General features: G+C 43.7%; 1 protein-coding gene and 1 long non-coding RNA gene across 6 annotated transcripts in view; one reads left to right on the top strand and one right to left on the bottom strand.

The window, feature by feature from the left end:
* LOC126997641 (insulin-like peptide receptor) overlaps window positions 1–6,249 on the bottom strand; it is a 56,007-nt gene extending 49,758 nt beyond the window's left edge. Inside the window, exons 1-2 of the mRNA XM_050858856.1 lie at window positions 5,296–6,249; window positions 2,950–3,050 (exon numbers count right to left, since the gene is read on the bottom strand). Of these exons, the coding sequence (XP_050714813.1) occupies window positions 2,950–3,050; window positions 5,296–6,049 (855 nt within the window). The 5' untranslated portion in view covers window positions 6,050–6,249. The remainder of the gene's footprint in view (window positions 1–2,949; window positions 3,051–5,295) is intronic.
* LOC126997645 (uncharacterized) overlaps window positions 1–20,004 on the top strand; it is a 155,018-nt gene that overhangs the window by 77,394 nt on the left and 57,620 nt on the right. For all 5 annotated transcript variants that reach the window (XR_007752234.1, XR_007752235.1, XR_007752233.1 and 2 more), the window contains exon 4: window positions 5,305–5,376. This is a non-coding gene — a long non-coding RNA (uncharacterized LOC126997645). The remainder of the gene's footprint in view (window positions 1–5,304; window positions 5,377–20,004) is intronic.

Below are 20,004 nucleotides of genomic sequence, written 5' to 3'. Positions count from 1 at the left end.
TTCAAATATTTCCTTCGTTTACTTTCCCTTCGTTTCTTCCTTCCTTCCTTCCTTCCTTCCTTTCCTTCCTCTTCTTCTCTCCTTCCATTTGTATTCCTGTCTGCGCGCCGAGTTCGACAAATTGCATATATATCATTTTTTTCCCTTTCCCATAACTTTCTATTTTATTTTTCCCCACTTCTTCCTCCTCGTCCTGCCTCTTCTTCTGATCCTCTAAACCGTTGACTTCCCTGCTTGTATTTTCCTTTCCCTCTCTCTCTTTTTCTTTCCCTCGCTCTCCCCTTTTCCCTCCCTTCCCCGAGCCGCTTATCTTTCCATGCTCTTTTTGTTTCTTTGCGCAACGTAAGATATACTGAGATATGTAAGGATGTAAGAGCTCAGTTAGCGGACAGTCGGCTACTAAGATGTCCCAGTTTTATCAAGCATAACACCGCGGGCCAACCCAATCCGCCGTAAGACTTCCTGGCGAGACTCACTGTTGTTCTGAAATACGCAACCAAGGTATGTAAAATATTCCAAGACCTCAATGTCCGCGCTAGACGCATGAACAGACTGCACTGTTTCATCTTGCAAGCGTCTGAACACATGTACCTTGATCTTGGCCCAGAACACATGAAGAATCCGCCTCCGCGAGGATTACTGCATCATCGGCAAAAATAAGGTCACTATATTATGAGTCATCTATTTATCAGGCTTTTGTCGTTGCCACTAGCATTTATTAGTCTCCCCTTTATTTATTAGTACTTTATCGAGACAAGACTTTAACATCAGAGGGAAGTAGCCAGAGGGAAGGCTACCGATTTTGCGTTCTCTTGTAACTTTATTTAATTATTAGCACAACTGATTCTGTCTCTAATATCCCGTAGTACTCGAGCCTCACTCCTTGTCAAATACATCGCACTCTTCAAATTCTGGTAAAAAATAAATCCCAGCTTTCCAAACCAGCCCACGTTCCAGTGACGGCCGTGATTTCAAACTTTTTCGAGGGCAGATTAGTTAGTATTTTGGTGCGCTGATGATTAGTGTTTTATTCCGACGGGTTCTGCTTTACTGTTTGGACTTTATCAACTTTTATTCGGAGTTCTGTTGCTAGATACATCGTAGGGAGACTTGCGTATGTGTGTGTGTGTGCTTGTGTGTGCGTAAGGAGAGAGATCCCTAATGCAAGAAAACCATAGTGTGACTTTTGTATATGTGCGAGTGTGCGCGTTTAAACATCGTGGGGAGACTTGTGTATGTGTGTGCTTGTGTGTGTGTGTGTGGGGGGGGGGTAAAGACAGCCCTAACCCAAGATAAACCATAGTGTGACTTGTGTATATGTGGGGGAATGCGCGTTTGAGTTTGTGAAGAGGATAGAACACAACGCTGTCTTTACCTGTCACTTAACACCTTTATCACCAAGACCTAATAACACATACAAGTCCTGATTCTCCGTATAGTCACTCATTTCTTTCACGCAATCCTATTTAACCAGTCACTATCGAGTCTGAACACCTCTAGGGAAGCGATCACTCCCTCCCTATTTTCTTTTATCCTTATTCTGTTCTTTTCTGCATCTGTCTTCCTTCGTCTTGCACTTGGGGCGTCAATGTCCGATATTTAAGTAGAAACGATCCCTCCTTCCATCTCAGCAGCGTCTTGTAGTCTGCCATCAAAGAAAAGGCATAGAAAACGGAGGAGATGCTTGACGTTTTAGACTTGACGTAAGAGAAAAAAAATGTGGCAGACAGTCTCCTTTCTTCTTTTTTAGCGGCAATGAAACTATAACAAAGAGAGATATAAAAAAGAATGCAGTTTTAAGTGACCGACATTCACTGAGAGAGAGACAGAGCTTTATCTTCATCTTTATATCCTTTTTTCACGAGCGGGTTGATAGCATATGAAAGCCACTCTCTCTCTCTCCCTCCGCTCCCCTCTCTCGCTCCCTTCTCTCCCCTCTCTCTCTCTCTCTCTCTCTCCCTCCCTCCCTCTTACTCTCGCGGATAGTCGTTTGCGTTAGCTACAGATTGCGGTGAAACGAAAGCGCCAGTTTTGATAAAGTGTGGAAAGTGTCAATCTAAGGCCTTCCTCACCCGCCGACCTAAACCATCACTGTCTCTCTCCCTCCCTCTCTCTCCCTTTCTCTCTCAACTTAAGTGATGGTGAGTGACAGTGATGCGATAATGCTGGACGGAGTTTGGCTCGCTGGGAGCTGGCTTTAAAATGTTTGCATAGTGGTTATGAAAGAAAAAAGGATAGTCTCTCAAACTGCATCCCGCGAAATTGAGGTTATAACGTCCGTGGTGCTCATGACACAACCTGGAACCGGGGAGCGCTACTGACGGCGAGGACGGAGAGAGAGAGAGAGAGAGAGAGAGAGAGAGAGAGAGAGAGAGAGAGAGAGAGAGAGAGAGAGAGAGAGAGAGAGAGAGAGAGAGAGTGTTGATCTAGTTGCTAAGAAAAATATTGCAGCGGTAAGGAAATTTACAAAAGAAGATCAAATATTTATATAGATAGATAGATAGATAAATATAGAGAGATAGAGAGACAGACAGACAGAAACAGAGACATATACATAGACAGAGAAAGAGAGACATGACAGACAGACAGACACAGGAACAGAAACAGAGACAGAATGATCCCCTGTCTGTTTGCCCCTCTTCAATAAGTACTGGTAGCAAGGGGAAAAAATAACTTCTCTAAAAAGATTACTAAAAGCGGGTAAATACATCAACTATTCCCGAAAGTCTAGATTGATAAATATTCTTCATTTTGGCAGCATTAAATTTTATAGCTCTTTATTTTTAAGGGTAAAGAAAGTTAAAAGTCTACATATCAAGTCGTATTGTGCATAAAAATCAACTCCTATGCCCTTATCCCCGTCCCTCAAGCGCGTAGCCTCGGTGCTCATCTCCATCACGTATTCCCCCAACTTCACCTTCCCCGGCCCTCCCCTGCACACTCCCTTACCTTATCCTGCAGGACGAAGTGTAGGTAGCCCTCGATGACGGTGCAGTGACACAGTCTGAGCAGCGCCTCCACCTTGTTCCTCAGGTCCATGCTGCTGCAGACTAGAGATACGGAAAGGGGATAGAGATGACCATAGAATAAGGTAATAGAAGAAGATGCGATACTGAAGGAAGGCAAGAGGTTGGTAGACGGGTATTAGGAAGTATAGGGGACGGAAGAGCAGGAGAGAGAACCATAGAATTAGATGATAGAGGAAGATACAACATTGAAAGGAGCGAAAGGGTTGTAGATGAGCATTAGGAGGTGAGATACAGAGGCGAACGGTGACTTGGTGTTAGTATATGTAGATTTAGGTTTAGGATCGATGCCCATAAAGTTAAATAATTGAAGGTACAACATAGAGAGCAGGAGAGAGGGCGATAGATGGGTATTAAGAGGTATGATATAGAGGCGAACGGTGAGCTGGTGTTAGGATATGTAAGTTTAGGCTCTGGGTAATAATAAGTGATAACGGAAGAGTGAGTAAGTAATGGGAATGATGTTGAGATGAGTTATGGGTAGGTGATGCTTCGTGTGTGGGGGTGGGTGGTGCGTGTGTGTGTGTGTGTGTGTGTGTGTGTGTGTGTGTGTGTGTGTGTGTAGGAGGAGGGTGATATCAGCATTCTCTCTCTCTCTCTCTCTCTCTCTCTCTCTCTCTCTCTCTCTCTCTCTCTCTCTCTCTCTCTCTCTCTCTCTCTCTCTCTCTCTCTCTCTCTCTCTCTCTCTCTCTCTCTCTCTCTCTCTCTCTCTCTCTCTCTCTCTCTCTCTCTCTCTCTCTCTCTCTCTCATTTCATATTTTCTTATCACCTTACTCCTCCTCCTCCTCCCCCTCCACAACCTCCTCCACCTCCTCCACCTCCTCGCACACAGCAGCTCGCTCGACCAAGATAAATTAGCAACATAAAAAACAGCTTCCCATGTTCTCGCCTCTCTCTTCTAAAAGTATGCATAGTAATAAGTATGACTTCCAGCGCGGGCCTTAATTAAATGTGAGACTTAACGTATTCATGGAGGAAACGAAGGCCCGCTGTTATATAGAGGCATAAACTTAATAACTCCCAAGAATTCTATTAAGGAAGGTGAACAGAGAATTTAACTCCTTCTGAGAGTCGTGAATGAATGGGATGTCGGAGGGTGGTTGTTGCAGTGTAGGAGCTTAAGTGGATGGATGGGTTGATAGGATGTTATTGTGTTAGAGTCTACATAAATGGATGGGTGGATGGGATGTTGTTGTGTTAGAGTCTGCGTGGATGGATAGGTGGATGGGATGTTGTTGTGTTAGAGTCTGCGTGGATGGATAGGTGGATAGGATGATATTGTGTTGGAGTCTACGTGGATGGATGAGTGGATAGATAGAAGCTCTTAGTGTTTTGTTGAGCTCATTATGAGAGAGAAAAGGCTGTAGAAACTGGATTGCATATAGAGTTAATATTTAAATGAACAAAGACCACAATAACGAATGATGAAAACTTAACATTAATGACACAAAGAGCTTAAAGATAAATGAACAAAGACCTGAATTGCTAGTGATAAGAAAAGCTTGGAATTAAAGAGCTTAGAAATAACAGAATAAAGGAAAGAAGTGTAAATTATGAAAGCTTGGAAATAAAGACGTAAAGAACTTAGAAATAAAGGAATAAAGACTAAGTGTAAATGATGAAAGCTTGGAATAATAGACACAAAGAACATAGAAATAAAGTAATAAAAACAATAAGTATAAATGAAGGAGGCTTGGAAATAAAGACACAATGAACTTAGAAATAAAGGAATAAAGACAATAAGTGTACATGATGGAAGCTTGGAATAAAAGACACAAAGAGCTTATAATTAAAGAAGCAAATACCTGATGTGCTAGTAATGAAAAAACAACTTAAATCACAGACACAAAGAGCGAAAAATTAAATGGTAAAATGCCTGGAGAATTCACAGAGGCGGAGAGATGAGATTTAGCGACAGGAAGAGTTTTATATTAATGGAACAATGTGCTTGAAATTAAAAGTGTAACTGTCTGAATATTAACGAAACAGAGCTCAGAATTAAAGACCCCAAGATTCTGAAGTGAGAAGAAATGCAAGTAAAAGAGACAAAACACTTAGAACTGAGGTCACAAAGAGCATACACTTATTACTACTAAAATCTTTTAAGTTCCTATAAATAGATTTTGCATGGGACACAACCTTACCTAATGAAGTCTTAGTATTACTGAAATGAGTATAAGATTATTGATTTCTTGGCGATAAATGAGGTTTCTGTTAACATGAAATCCAGTTAAAACAAAAAGGAATCTAACTAACTAACACGACTTACTTTTTTCAGTGGAGTCTTTCGCTGGCGGACAGAGAGCGCTGGAGGTGGCGGTGTAGGCGGCGGCAGGTAACTCTTCTTGTGGTGAGTACTGATCAGCGTGACACTCTCTAGTCCACGCCGCCCACACCGCCAGCACCACCAACACCCACACACACACGCCCACCCGCCCATTACCCAGCCTGGTGTAGCGAAGGGACGGTGTTGAGGGCAAGCTGGGCTGTTGGGAGTGGTCGTGGTTGTGGTGGGGATGGTGTGGGTGTGGGAGTCTCGTGGTGGTGTCAGTGGTGGACGGTGGTAGTGCTAGCCTGTTTTGTAGTAGCTCCTCTGGTGATGTGGGTGGTGTTGGTGATGGTGATGCTAGTGGTGTTGATGATTCGAGTCTCAGAAGGATGGCTGTTGGTGGTGGTGGTTGTGGTGGTGGTGTGACACGGTTTGGGAGTCTTCCACATTCACTAAAACTGTCTTGTCCGCTACAGTACCACACCTCCACGCCACAGAGTCTCATCTCGACGTCCCTTCTCTTCATTTCAACGTCCCTTCTCAGTTCAACGTCCTTTCTCCTCATTTCAGCGTCCCTTCTTGTCACTTCAATGTCCCTTCTTCTCATTTCAACGTCGCTTCTCGTCACTTCAACGTCCTTTTTCCTCATTTCAACGTCCCTTCTTGTCACTTCAATGTCCCTTCTTCTCATTTCAACGTCGCTTCTCGTCACTTCAACATCCTTTTCCCTCATTTCAACGTCCCTTCTTCTCATATCAACGTCCCTTCTCCTCACTTCAACGTCCCTTCTCCCTCTCAGCCTTCCCTTTCGATACCCACGCGAACACACACACACCTTTTTATCCCCCTCCTCTTCTTCCTCCTCTTCCTCCTCCTCCTCCTCCTCCTCCTCCTCCTGTTGCTGGCTTCTCGTTACCAGCCTCCCAAGCAAGTTTCTTTCGTCCTTCTCCTCCTCTTTTTCCTCCTCCTCTTCCTCCTCCTCCTCCTCCTCCTCCTCCTCCCACTCCCCGCCGCCCATGTTTCGTCTATGCTTGTTGTGTTGTGTCGACAGAGCGGATCGAGTTACAGAGATCACTTCCCAGGGTGCGCTAGGTTCCGGCTGGCGGCTACATTACGTATTTCAAATTAAGTTTTATATACGGCTCTGCAACGCGATCTGTGGACCCGGACTCGTGGTGAAGGTCGAGCAGGACAGAGGAGAGTGAGGAGAGGGACTGGGATTGCTCTTCTGGCTGGCTTTTCGTGTGTTGTTCTTTTCGCTTGACTTTGCTGGGGCGTGCAAGAAAGTGCCGTAAAGTGGAAAGGCTAAACGTAGTAGCTTTTGGGGGCGAATGTTTGCTTGTATTTCTCTCGCTGTAAAATGGATCGCCGGGCCCTCAATGGGAAAGTAATGGAAATGAGAGGGGAGCGTAGAGAGAGATTTAATTTTCAATTTAGTTCTTTTGGTCCGCTGTGAGCCGCCCCCAGAGGAAGTGTTGGAAAAGGCGGAGAGGAAGAGACAGCAGTATTAGAAGAGCGTTAGCGGGGATGATTCTTCAATTTAAAACACCATTTTCAATATGTATCCGTGCGTAGGGAAATGAATACCGAATCTGGAACTACATGCGTGCTGAAGATTGCATTAGAATCTCACTCAGCGGCTCTGTGACTCAATGTATATGTCTCAAGGGATGAAAAAACCAGGCTGAAGGGAAACAAAAGTCTTCTAACCTTTCCTATCGATTCAAATACCATCTAAACACGTTCTGCAGTGCTCTCAGTTCCTCTTCTTTTTTCCGATTCAGAACTTCAATGCGCAGAGTGACGATGGCTAAGGAGTAAACGACAGAGCATCTTTGACTCTTTCCACTGCAGTCACAAAGCTGCTAAGGACGTTCTTATAGTAGACGGGGAGTGCCATTCGGTGGGTCATCCAGGTAGGCAAGAAAGAAGGGCCGAGTAGGAGTGATCTTGAATGCGTGGGTCCGTCAAGTGTTGTGTTGGTGAAGGTTACGAGACGGTGGTTACGGCGTGGTGTTCAAGACCTTATGCAGCTTCACAAGGGATTCTGAACCTCCATATGGCTCCACTGTGATCCTTTCGTATTTCGAGGCCGAGTTAGAGTGTTTGCCAGGATCCGAGAGTCAAGGTACTAATATACGTCTGAAAAAGAATGCGAAAGGGATTGTAGTAAGTTATATGTATGTCGTTTGTATGGAAATGCTTATACAAATATAAAGAGTGGTAAAAGGAGAGAGAGAGAGACCATATTGTGTACTTAGTGGCAAACATATAAATAAGGACATAAAAGACATAACACACACACACACACACACACACACACACACACACACACACACACACACACACACACACACACATTCAGACACAGAATAACAACTTGTGACAATTCTAGCGAAGTCTAAAACAAAAGAAAGATCACTCCATATACTGCGTCTGTGTGTGTGTGTGTGTGTGTGTGTGTGTGTGTGTGTGTGTGTGTGTGTGTACTTTCAGCTACACGTATAATTAAAAAATGGAATGATATTGTGTTTTTTTCACTTTTTTTTAATTAACTGTCATGAAAAGTTTGATAAGGGAACCAAAAATCATAACTAATAGAATATGGTTATTGCCGAAATCTCAAAACTGCGCTATGTAAAAAAATAAAAAATAAATAAGTTTGTCCATAAATCACGAACATGGCGATAGAAAACAGAGCAAACAAAACAGGGCACAACACCATCACGAGTAAAAATTCCGCGATAAAAGGACGTATACTTAAACTACTCGCCGTGTTTACTGCCGCTCTCTAAGGAAATGTTGGCCTCTAAAGCACGGAAACCACGTGTTCTTGCCGCCAGCCCCGCCACCTTCCGTTGCTGCACAGAGTAAAGGAGTTGTGATGGAAGATGAAACAAAATTTTCCCCGGAGCCCGTTCTAAGGCACTTGTTATCATGCAGACCGCCGTATCTCGTCCCCAACGAACTACTTCTGTATTTCAAGAGAGTCGTTAGCGTTAAAGAGAAGGAGAGTCTAAGGTAAACCTCCCCCGGAAAAAAAGGTACAGGGAGATACTTCAGTTTTGAGATATTCCAAGGATGTCGGGAAAGAGATCTAATCGAGACATTCAGGTCCAGATTCTTATACGTATCGAGCTCCCATTACGACTCTTTCCCAGGGCCACAGAGAAGATTAACCGGGTTCTCATGAGTGCTTTCCCCGTTCAGGTTGCAGAAGTCGGGTACAACTATCACCAGCATCACAGAACAGTCCATGGATATCCCAGCAACTTCCCCGAGAGGCTTTTCAAACAGGTGAACTGAGGTGCCGAGACGGTTAAGAATACGGGGTGCAGCTTCTAATCCATCGACATTGCAAGCCTTTTCCTTTGTCTTGATAATATAAAGAATCGAGACAATGAGTGATACATAACTAAACATCCTCTGAGCTATTCGTAAGACGTCGGGAAAGAGACCTAACAGAGAGACTTTCAACTTCTAATTCATTGACATTATCAACCTTTTCTTTACGTATGATAAGGTAAAGAATCGAGAGAATGAGTGATATGAAACTAAACTCCCTCTGAGCTATTCGTAAGACGTCGGGAAAGAGACATTACAGAGAGAGACTTTCAGCATCTAATTCATCGACATTACCAACCTTTTCTTTACGTTTAAGATAAAGAATCGAGGGAATGACTGATACCTAACTAAACATCCCCTGAGCTCTTCTTAGGACGCTGGGAGAGAGATAAAACCGAGACATTCAACATCTAATCCATCGACATTGCAAGACTTCCCTATTCGCATGATACTATAAAGAATCGCAATGCTACCCCGAGAAGTCTAGGAAAAGCAACAACATCACAAAGGCAGCTCCACCATTGTTACATGCGTGTTTACTTCACCAGGAGTCCAAGTGTTTCACGGGAAAGAGTTTTGACATAGCTCGGCCTGCATTTCAAGGAGGGTGAGAGAGGACGGCAGGCAGACAAGCAGACAGGGACGCGTCGAGGGTGGTGTGGTGTGGGTTGGGTTGGGATGCGCCCCTTCACACCCTCCTTCCCCCTCCCGCCGTCCATGCAGGGTCTAGACAGGCTGTGCATCTATTATAGCTTCACAGTTTTCACATTTCTCTTTTCTCTTTATGCCGCTTTTTATCACTTTACGATCAGTTAGTTGATGTGATTGAGTTTCATTAAGTTACCCTCTATAAGCGAGGACTGCATGGCTTCTGCGTCTGTTTGATAATGTTCACACCCAGAGTTGAAAAAAACGAATAATTACTGGAAAATTGAATCGCGTTTTGTTATATTATCACTTCAGTCAATTACCTTTCCTGGTGTCAACTGGTAACACTGTCATACCATATAAACACGGAGAGATTCAGAGTGAGTTGTACCTACATTAAAATCTATCGCATTACCCTACACGAATGCTTGAAGCCATTTACGTCACATCCATTCAGTCAAATACCTCTCCTAATGTCATATGGTAAGACACTCATACCATATCAACACGGAAAAACTGTTAAGGAGTTGTAACCTAAATTAAAACCCATTGCATTACCCTACACGTATCTCTCCTCACCCTTTTTTTCCTCCTGATACTAAAGTGCCGCTATCAGGGAGGCGATATTTAAAATGGTAACACATATACACACGGAAATATTACAGGGGAGTTGTAACCTAAATTAAAACCTATGGCCTCACCCTACACGTATCTCTTTACACCTTTTTCCACTCTAGATTGTAAAGTGCCGCTATCAGGAAGGCGATATTTAAAACACCTTCTATATCACGGCGCGTGGACACTTTTACCTGCACTCGCTTATCGACAAGTCTCTCAATAACGTAAAAATTATGTGACAGCCGTAAAATACACGCATATTAAAACGCATTCACATTATAGCAACGGCCTTTCCTTAATGAGTGATAGCACAAAGCCCGCGAGGAGTGAATGTGTTTTATGCTGAGGGGGAAAGCGAACGTGATGGTGGTAGTGGTGGTGGTGGTGAGGGAGGGGGGGACAAGTATTGGTGGTGATGGGGAGGTGAGGGATATGGATAGTGGTGGTGGTAATAGTGGTAGGGGATGGTGATGGTGATAAGGATAAGGGGTGGTGATGGTGGTGGTGAGGGAAGGTGAGGGACAGGAATAGTGGTGGTGTTAGGAGGTGGTAATGATGATAGGAGTGGAGGTGATGGTGATTGTGCTGGTAATGGTGGTAAGGGGTGTGAGGACCGGGGTGGTGGTAGTGGTGGTGGTGGTGACGGCGGTGAGGGACTGTAATGGTGGTGGTGATGGGTGATGATCGTAATGAAAATAGAGCTTGGGGTGGTTGTTTGGGTGAAGTCCCGGGTGGTGGTGGCGGTGGTGGTGATGAGTGGAGTTGAGGATAGGAATGGTGGTGGTGATGGTGGCAGTAAGGGGTAGGAACAGTGATACGGGTTTGGGGTGGTTGTGTTAGTAATGGTGATGGTGGGGGGGGGGAAGTCCCGGGTGGTGACGGGATGGTGGTGAAGGACAAGAACAGTAGTAGTGGTGGTAGTAGGAAATGGTAATAGTTTTAGGGGGTATGGTGGTTGTGGTGGTAATTATGATGGTGGGGATGGTAGGGGTGGTGGTGGTGGTGGTGGTGATGGCGGTGGAGCAATCCCATCCAACGCCGCGCCCGTATCTTCGTATGAATAAGCTACGTAATTAATCTCAGCATCGAGCGCTCTAATCCAAGCGGCAGGCAATGACACAGCGCAGGATTTAGCGGCGGTGTTTAGGAGACATACTAACCGGCGGGCAACAGTGAGGCGCGGGGGGCCGGAACTAAAAGGTGTGTATGTAGGTATGTAGGTGAAGATAGGAAGATACTCGAGATAGTAAACATAATATAAACTGCAACTCTATTTCTTTTGTTTTTACTATTATTAACCTCGGTCTTCCTGTCCCTCTCTCCCTCTGTCTCTCTTTCTTGCAAGCTGGAAAGAGTTAGAGGTGAAAGAGGAAGAGGTTTATGGAAATGCAGCAAGTATAAGAAAGGTTAGGTTAGGTTAAGTTGGGTTAGGTTAAGTAGGTAGGTAGTGAAAGCTTTCACTTACATGTAAAACTCTCGTGAAGGGACTAAGGTTGGTATTGTCAGATGCTTTCATCCCTCACACCAACTATTTCCAGAGACCAAAAAGGAGGTAAATCGAGTTTTAATGAGTGTTCTTCTAGGTTCACGGTACAGAAGAAGGCTCAGACTACCACCAGGGCCATAAAAGTACCCGTGGAAATGCCCTAAACTCCCACAAAAGACTAGTAAATTACGTGTTCTTGGGCGCAGAAATGTTTAAAAATATGACCCTGACTCTCTGCCTTACATACATATTCAAAAGGAAAATGTATACAATGTTTCAACAGCGGAGAAACGAGTGTTCGAATGGCGTTCCTCCCTTGATCACCGAGAATTGTCAAGCTCCGCGTTTCCATAATGTTTTTCTCTCGTTAGATTATCATTCTTCCACGAGTCGGTAATCAGCTAACATGGACAACAACATAAAACTCGGGTCATTCACTTGGCGTACACAAAAAAGCATGAAAACTTTTACATTATTGAGAAAATTAGATTATAACACAAGCTCTAATGGGAGACCGAGACGTGACACATTCCCACGCCAGCACAAGGTCCCACGCCACGCCGCGCCGGCCCCTCCCTCCCCTCCGCCGCCGTCCACACATCCTTTCCTGCTCTTTTCTCACCTAAACTTTCAGGAGGAGAGCGTCGACACTTCAGCAACTAAATTAACTTAATTTCTAGAGGAGTGGGAGTACTTTAGTTTTCTTGTTTCGTTTAGCGAGGGAGTCCTTGGTCCACATTTTCCCTCTAAATGTGTTCCGCCTCGCAGCTCTTGTAGCAAGGCCGTGTGTGCCGCGCCGGCCCTCCGCTCCACCCAGGAGGGAGCGCCTCACTCCCCGGGCTCGGAAGTTGCCTGGTAATGACGAAATAAGCGGGTATTTGCAACAAAACGCATAAAGTTTATCGTAACCTTTCCCGGGAGTAACAAGTAACGTGGCTACAATTTATTGAACGCTAAGCTTAGTATGATTTGAAATATTCACTCATTTTCTGTAATAAAAAGCACCACAGCTTTCTGTTTAATTCATTACTGTATCCGCTTATGAGCCGGACACAGGCATACCGCGTGGGCACTAACACACACACACACACACACACACACACACACACACACACACACACACACACATTATCTAGGCCGTGGTATTTTATTTAATTGTTTCATATATTTAACCATTTATTTATTTATACTTCGTCACGGCGTCCCTTGAAAAGTGTTCATAACAAGAGAACACTCGGGCGGCGTGGCGCCGACAGTGATGGTGGAGACGAAGGCACTTGAAGCACCAACGAGCCAGCTGACCCACATGGCGTTGTCTCGAATACCCTTTATGCTTTCCCGATACTTGAGGCCGCCATAACGGTGCATTAACGCAGGACAAGCAAAAACTGATATACAAGGGGAGGCAAGTCTGGACGCTATAGAAATGTATTTGTGGAGGAGTCAAGTCCACAAGGAAAACAGTTTGGCTGTTTTATGAGGCTTGACAACATCAGACCCGAGTGTGAAAAGAAGCAAGAGAACGTTCAGAGAGACCTTAGCATGTGGGTGTTCTATTAAGCACACTGTAAGTTCAACCCGAGAAGTCCGTGTGCGTGGAACCCTTCTTGTTAGAGACCTTGTGATGGAATCGAAGGCCGTGAGATGAGATAGCCTCACCTTCTTGTTGGTTTATACAGAATTGCCTAAAAAAGCAGCCTTCATCTGTTTTCTAGGGATTCACGAAGTACGTTGGGCTGGCAATACTTCACTAACAGGTTCCAGAGTTGCCAAAGTAAGCGTCTTTCATTTGTTTCTTATGAGATTCACGAAGTACATTGGGCTGGAAACACTTCACTAACAGGTTCCAGAATTGCCTAAGAAAACGATCTTCCTTTGTTTCTTTAGAGATTCAAGAAGTACAATGGACTTGGAACACTTCACTAGCAGGCTCCAATTAGGTTCCTCAGTCGCGCTTAGAACTGAATCCTCTTGAGGCGATTCTTCTCCAGCATCAGAAAAGAAGGATAGAGACGGACCTGGCGCGTGACTCAACAAACAGCGCTAAAAGGTTATCATAGTGTAAAGTTATATATGTATTTGAAAATCCGGTGTTATTTATTTATCCCGTCCTTCCTAGAATCCTCCGTACGGGTAAATAACGGCCGAAATAACACTAAATTCAGGACTGTATAATTTTAAGGACGTGTTGTGAGGGACGACGGAATATTTTTAAAAGTTTCACTCTGTTCCGCTTCTCTGTTTAGCTGTTGTGGAATACGTGTGTGTGTGTGTGTGTGTGTGTGTGTGTGTGTGTGTGTGTGTGTGTGTGTGTGTGTGTGTGTGGGGGGGGGGGGGGATTAGAGAGAGAAAGAGAAATAGCATTGTGATTTTTCTCAGTCAAGGACATATGTATTTTTGTGCCTTTTAGTCTCAGCGCCGCTCTACGATGGCTTATGTCTTAAACCCTTGTATCATAACGCCTCGCACTCTCTGTCTAGTCTAGTTGCGAAATACGATAACATAGACGTACTTTTGCTTTGTTTTCTCTTAGTTTTTCATTGGTTTTTTTTATTCTTTTCTTACTCACTTTTGTTTTCTTTTCGTTTTCTTGTTCTTCGTTTTCTTGATGTTCTTTGTTATCTAATTGTTTTCTTCTTCTTTGTTTTCTTCTTGTTTTCTTTTTCTTGAACCGCTGTGTCATCTCTCAGTGTCTCTACGTAGCCTCTTTGATGTTAACCTCAAGCATTTTCCCCATTGTTTCGTTATGCATCTGTTTATTCCTCTTTTATTTAGCTATTGTGAGCGAGAGAGCCTATTCAAAGACCACTCCGTAATCAACAACGTCTTAGGAGAACCCCATCCAAGACCAAGACCAAGATAAACACACACACACACACACACACACACACACACACACACACACACACACACACACACACACACACTAGTCTCTCATTGTCAAGCTGGCCAGGGAGTGTAAGGCGTTCAAACAACCTTCTCTCACTGTGACATTTCTTTCCATGCTTATTAAACGCGTCTGGGCTGAGTGAGAGTTAGCGCTGCGGCTTTTTCTTGGTCTTATGCTCGTTCGTGTTTCTTTCATTTCAAGGCTTTGTGTGTGGCGTGAGTCTGGTTCCCAAGGCCACTGGTTAGGCAGGTAGGCAAGAGGTCGGCCTGCAATTGATGGTCTGTAACTCTCCTCTCTCGCTTGCTGGAAGGAGGAGGAGGATGTTTATGGTAATGCAGCCAGTATCAGAAAGGTTAGGTTAGGTTAGGTTAGGTTGGTAGGAATTCAAGGTTGGGTCATAACTGATGGTCACTGTCCCTCTCTACCTCTCCCTCTGCCTCTCTCTTTTTCTCGCAAGCAGGAAGGAGTTAGAGGAGAAGGAGGTTTGTGGTTATGCAGCAAGTATAAGAAAAGTTAGGTTAGGTTCGGTAGATAGTACAAGGTCGGGCCTCAAGTAATGACCACTTTCCCTCTCTCCTCTCTCTCTTTCGCTTGCTGGTAGGAGGAGGAGGAGGAGAAAGACGAGGAGGTTTATGGTAATGCAGCAAAGTATAAGAAAGGTTAGGTCAGGTTAGGTAGATAGTACAAGGTCGGGCCGCAACTGATAACCGCTATCCCTCTCTCCTCTCTCTTCTCTCGTTTGCTGGAAGGAGTAAGAGGAGGAGAAGGAAGAGAGGTTTATGGTAAAGCAGCAAGTATAAGAAACGAGGTAATGAGGATGGACTATAAAAGCTATAAAACGCTTGGTTCATTACGTGCGATGATGGTGGTGGTAACAGTAACACAGCCGCGAGATTAAGAAGCAACGCAAAATGAGGATAGAAAAATAATTATAAGATGTCCCGTTTAGAATAAGAGACGGTGATTGAGATGACGCTGATGAATATACCGAAGATGCAGAGGACCTGTTAAACTGACTCCTTAATAACGTCTTCGGATAACGTTATATGCTTTTCAGTAACACTATATACAACGCGATCCCTTTACCTATCATGCTCATAATTAGGACATACAGGTGTAACTACCCATCAAAACACCTTGGATGAAGAGGACTGAAAAAATAAACTTCTCGTGCATGAAAACATTATGATGGTGATAGAAATGATGCTGAGAAATGTAACGAAGATGCAGAGATGATGTTGATGTTGATGGTTATGATATAGCGACGTTAAAAATAAGAAACGAAGTAATAAAGACCAAAATGCAATCACGTCAAGTTGAAGAGGACTAAAAAAATAAACTTCTCGTGGATGAAAACATTATGATGGTGATAGAAAGGATGCTGATAAATGTACCGAAGATGCAGAGATGATGGTGATGTTGATGGTTATGATAAAGCGACGTTAAGAATAAGAAACGAAATAACAGATAAACAAAAATGCAGTCACGTGAACGATAAAGAGGACTGAAAAATAATAATAACCCTCTCGTGAAAAAAAAATTATGATGTCGGTTATAATGATACAGCGATAAAATTAAGGAAAGAATGAACGAGGATAATCCAGTATAATGAGGATATGCGAGTATAATCAAACTGCGAATTAAAAATGATAGGCGAGGATGACGATGGACACGTAAAGAAATAAACCTAGGACGCATTATGATGATGATAGCTTAAAAGTAATACAGCGAGTACTGAATAAAGAGTCACTAAGGAAGATAGGTTTCCACACTGTCAGGCCTAAAAAATGATGGTGATGACGACGATGAGAGAACATAGATAGTGTAGTGGGACAGTAAAACAATAATGATGGTGATAGTGAAAGTAGTACAGCGAATAATGAATAAGAGTCACTACATGAAGATAGGTTTTCACACTGTCACGCCTAGAAAATGAAGATGAAGGTGACGATGAGGAAATATAAATAGACCAGTGGAACAGTAAAACAACAATAATGATAGGTAAAGTAATACAGCTATACGAATAAGAGCAAGAGTCATATACCACGGCAGCCCCTATAAATAAATTCACCTGCGCCACTACGGGATGGGGTCGACCATGAGTCCCCCAAAGAAAGCCTACGGGCGCAACAGGCAGCAGGTAAAAATAACAAAAAGACTGATTATAGAAGATAGGTACGTTAGCATACCCCGTCACGTCTAGAAAATGTGATATAGATGGCAATGAGGATATATAAATAGCGTGAAGGGGACAGTAAAATTATTTGCAAACGAACTTCTGAAACGCGTCTGACATCCCTCGCTCCCTCCCCGACACCCAGCCAGCCAGCCACTCTCTCTCTCTCGGTGTGTCAGTGGAAATAAAAATATATGCAGTAACTGAAATATATGTAGAACTTTTCCATTTAAATATTCCGGCTTGAAATCTGTAGCTCCCGGATGAGTAACACTTGGGGGCGTGTTTTGAAACCGTAACTCGACGCTGGGAAAAAAAGTTTGCCCTCGTAATTGAAATATTTAGACCATCACTCACGGCCAAGCGGATCGTGACACCATTTTGTGAGCCCCGCCGAGCAGATGGACGGAGACGACGGGCTGCGAAATGCGATGAAGGAAAACGTGCGAAAAGAAAAGGCAGTGATAAAAAAACGTAATAATAGACATGTATAATGAGGAATCAACGAATTACAGAGGATGGGACTGAGAAGGCGAGTTACAATGTACGGTGAAGGAAAACGTTGAAAAAGGAAATGCGATGATAAAAGACCTTAAATGATAAACATGTATAATGAAGGATTAACGAATTACAGAAGATGGTTTGTAAAAGGACAATGTAACAAAGATGAGGGAGTGTAATATATTTAGAAAGAGAAATGAAAAGGTTACGATGAAAGGAGGAAGAGTTAGAGAGTTTGATAAAGAACGAATAGGATAATATATATGTTTGAAGCGACAAAACATAAAAAGTTGTATTCATAAAAGGATAGGAATGGGGAAGAAATAAATAACTAGAAGGAACATTTTAGAATAGTAAGGAAAAGGGACCTCACTCCACCCCGACACACAAACACAAGCAAACAGACAGACAGACAAATAGAGAGACAGACAAAAACACAGACACACAAACAGAAAAACAGCGAAGACATACACAGAGTGGCTGTCAAACACTCAACGAGACCAACAAACAGACAGGGACAGCGACAGAAAGAACAACACGAGCAGATGACACACGTATACAAAGAGAGACGAGAGAAATTCCATCAGGACGTCACCCTAAGTTAATAAAACCATCACAGACCTGCTCCTGACACGCCCCGGGAAATTCGGCGATGTCTGTGTGAGCGCGAGAACGCAAACTTTCCGTAATTCATAAAGTGATACAAGACCCACGTGCCCTGTCTCTCCCTCTCTTTCTCTGTCTCTTTCTCTTTCCCTCTCGTTCTCTACCCTCCATGTGAACTGACTCAGTGATTGACAGACCCAGTTGAAGCTCACACGCCCAGCCAACCAGCCAAGCCCAGGCCAGCGCTTCCACATTCCGTCCCCTGAAACTGTTTTGGTGCGACGCTTCCGCTCCCAACTTGCTTGCGTGCTATGTATTGGCGACCTGTTACGCTGTTATATTTCAACGCGTGTTTTTCGTTGAGGGTTTTTGAAGGGCGGGGAGAATGTGTGTCAGGCTGGCAGGTAGGTAGATGCTGTGTATATTTGGGCGAGGATATAGATACACTGTGTTTAGATGTGCGTGTGTGTGTGTGTGTGTGTGTGTGTGTGTGTGTGTGTGTGTGTGTGTGTGTGTGTGTGTTAAGAGAGCTTTGTGTTTTAACGTAGATCTATAATTGTGTTCTAAGGTGTGTCAGGCAGATAAAAGTTCTTCATTCTAGAGAGAGGAATAAACACACTTTCCTGTTAGTGTGTATATTGAAGAAGCTTTGTATTATAACACAGATCTGTAAGCATGTCCGATCTGTAACGCCTCGTAGTTAGTAATAGCGTTTTAATGAGTCACTTGAGGCCTTGACTATAAAGTGCTGATGCTGCTGGTGACCTCAAAACTAAGTACGTATGCATATTTTTCCACCAACTTAGTCTAATTAGAGTCTGAGATTGATAAACGGCTTGAAGTTAACTGTTATGTAAATCTGTGAGCATTAGAGATTTTTAGAGCATCAGAAAAAAGTACATTAGAGCTATTACCATCAGAGCATTGAAGAGAGAGGGAGAGAGAGACAGGGAGACAGAGACAAAGAAAGAGACAGAGACAGAATGAGAGAGAGAGAGAGAGAGAGAGAGAGAGAGAGAGAGAGAGAGAGAGAGAGAGAGAGAGAGAGAGAGAGAGAGAGAGAGAGAGAGAGAGAGAGAGAGAGAGAGAGAGAGAGAGAGAGAGAGAGAGAGAGAGAGAGAGAGAGAGAGAGAGAGAGAGAGAGAGAGAGAAAGCCGTGGGTTCATAATACTCAAGAAGAAGAAGAAAAAAACAATGCATTACCGCCTTTAATGTAACTAATGCAACAATACGATGAGAAAAAACAAAACAAAAGAATAACGATGATGAGAGAATGTGTACCAGCCGCTTGCTCCCTCATAACCATCATCATCAGCATCATCATCACGTCCTTTCCACAACCTCAGCTTTACCGTAGAGGAATGGGCTTATGCTTATGATCTATTTGTCACCGCCGCGCCATCATTTATCGTAATGACGAAAGGTAATCCATGAGAGTGGCGGCGCACATTTATACCAACACAATACTCTTTTTTCGTTAAGAGCAAGTAAGCTTTCACGTGGATTCCGGATTACGGCTTTTTAACGGGTCCATAGATTGTGTTTCATCAGCTAATGTGACGGAGATGAGCACCGGGGTCTCGCGTAGCTTAGTGTGTGCTCCTGAAATTTACGTGTATAGATAATGCCTTTTTTACGGGTCCATAGATTGTTTTGATCAGCTAATGTGACGGAGTTGAGCACCGGGGCCTCGCGTAGCTTAGTGTGTGCTCCTGAAATTTACGTGTATAGATTATGCCTTTTTTACGGGTCCATAGATTGTTTTGATCAGCTAATGTGAAGGAGTTGAGCACTAAGGCCTCGTGTAGCTTTGTGTGTGATCGAATCTTACGTTTATACACTGTTTCCCTAAATGCAATGGCGGTGTTAAAGACAATCAGTGTAAATGATGCTCAGGTAATTGACATCTTTTAATTAGTTCGTATTCCAAGGTGTTTTAATGGGTAGTTACACCTGTATGTCTTAATTATGAGCATGATAGGTAAAGGGATTGCGTTGTAGTGTTACTGAAAGGCATATAACGTAATCCGAAGACGTTATGAAAGGGTCAGTTTAACAAGTCATCATTCTTCGACATATATACATACATAAACACACACGCGCACACATATAGAGTTAGCGAACGTAGAATAGATAAGGAAAAGTAGGAAGGAGGAGAAATACACAGACACACACACACACACACACACACACACACACACACACACACACACACACACACACACACACACACACACACACACACACACACACACGGCACGCCCTTCACCCCACCCCCCTCCACACTTAGCCAATAATACTTAACGTCACGCCCTCATCGCTATCACCTCTCCCGCCCTGAACGCTTAAACAAACTGCGAAATCCGTGTTTAACGCCGAGAATGTGTCACTTTACGAAGGCATTGCGCGAATCATGGCGAATTTCGTCGTGGGAATTCT

The sequence above is a fragment of the Eriocheir sinensis genome, chromosome 12, assembly GCF_024679095.1.
Source record: "Eriocheir sinensis breed Jianghai 21 chromosome 12, ASM2467909v1, whole genome shotgun sequence".
NCBI lineage: Eukaryota > Metazoa > Arthropoda > Malacostraca > Decapoda > Varunidae > Eriocheir > Eriocheir sinensis.
This window is presented reverse-complemented; position numbering and strand designations above follow the sequence as displayed.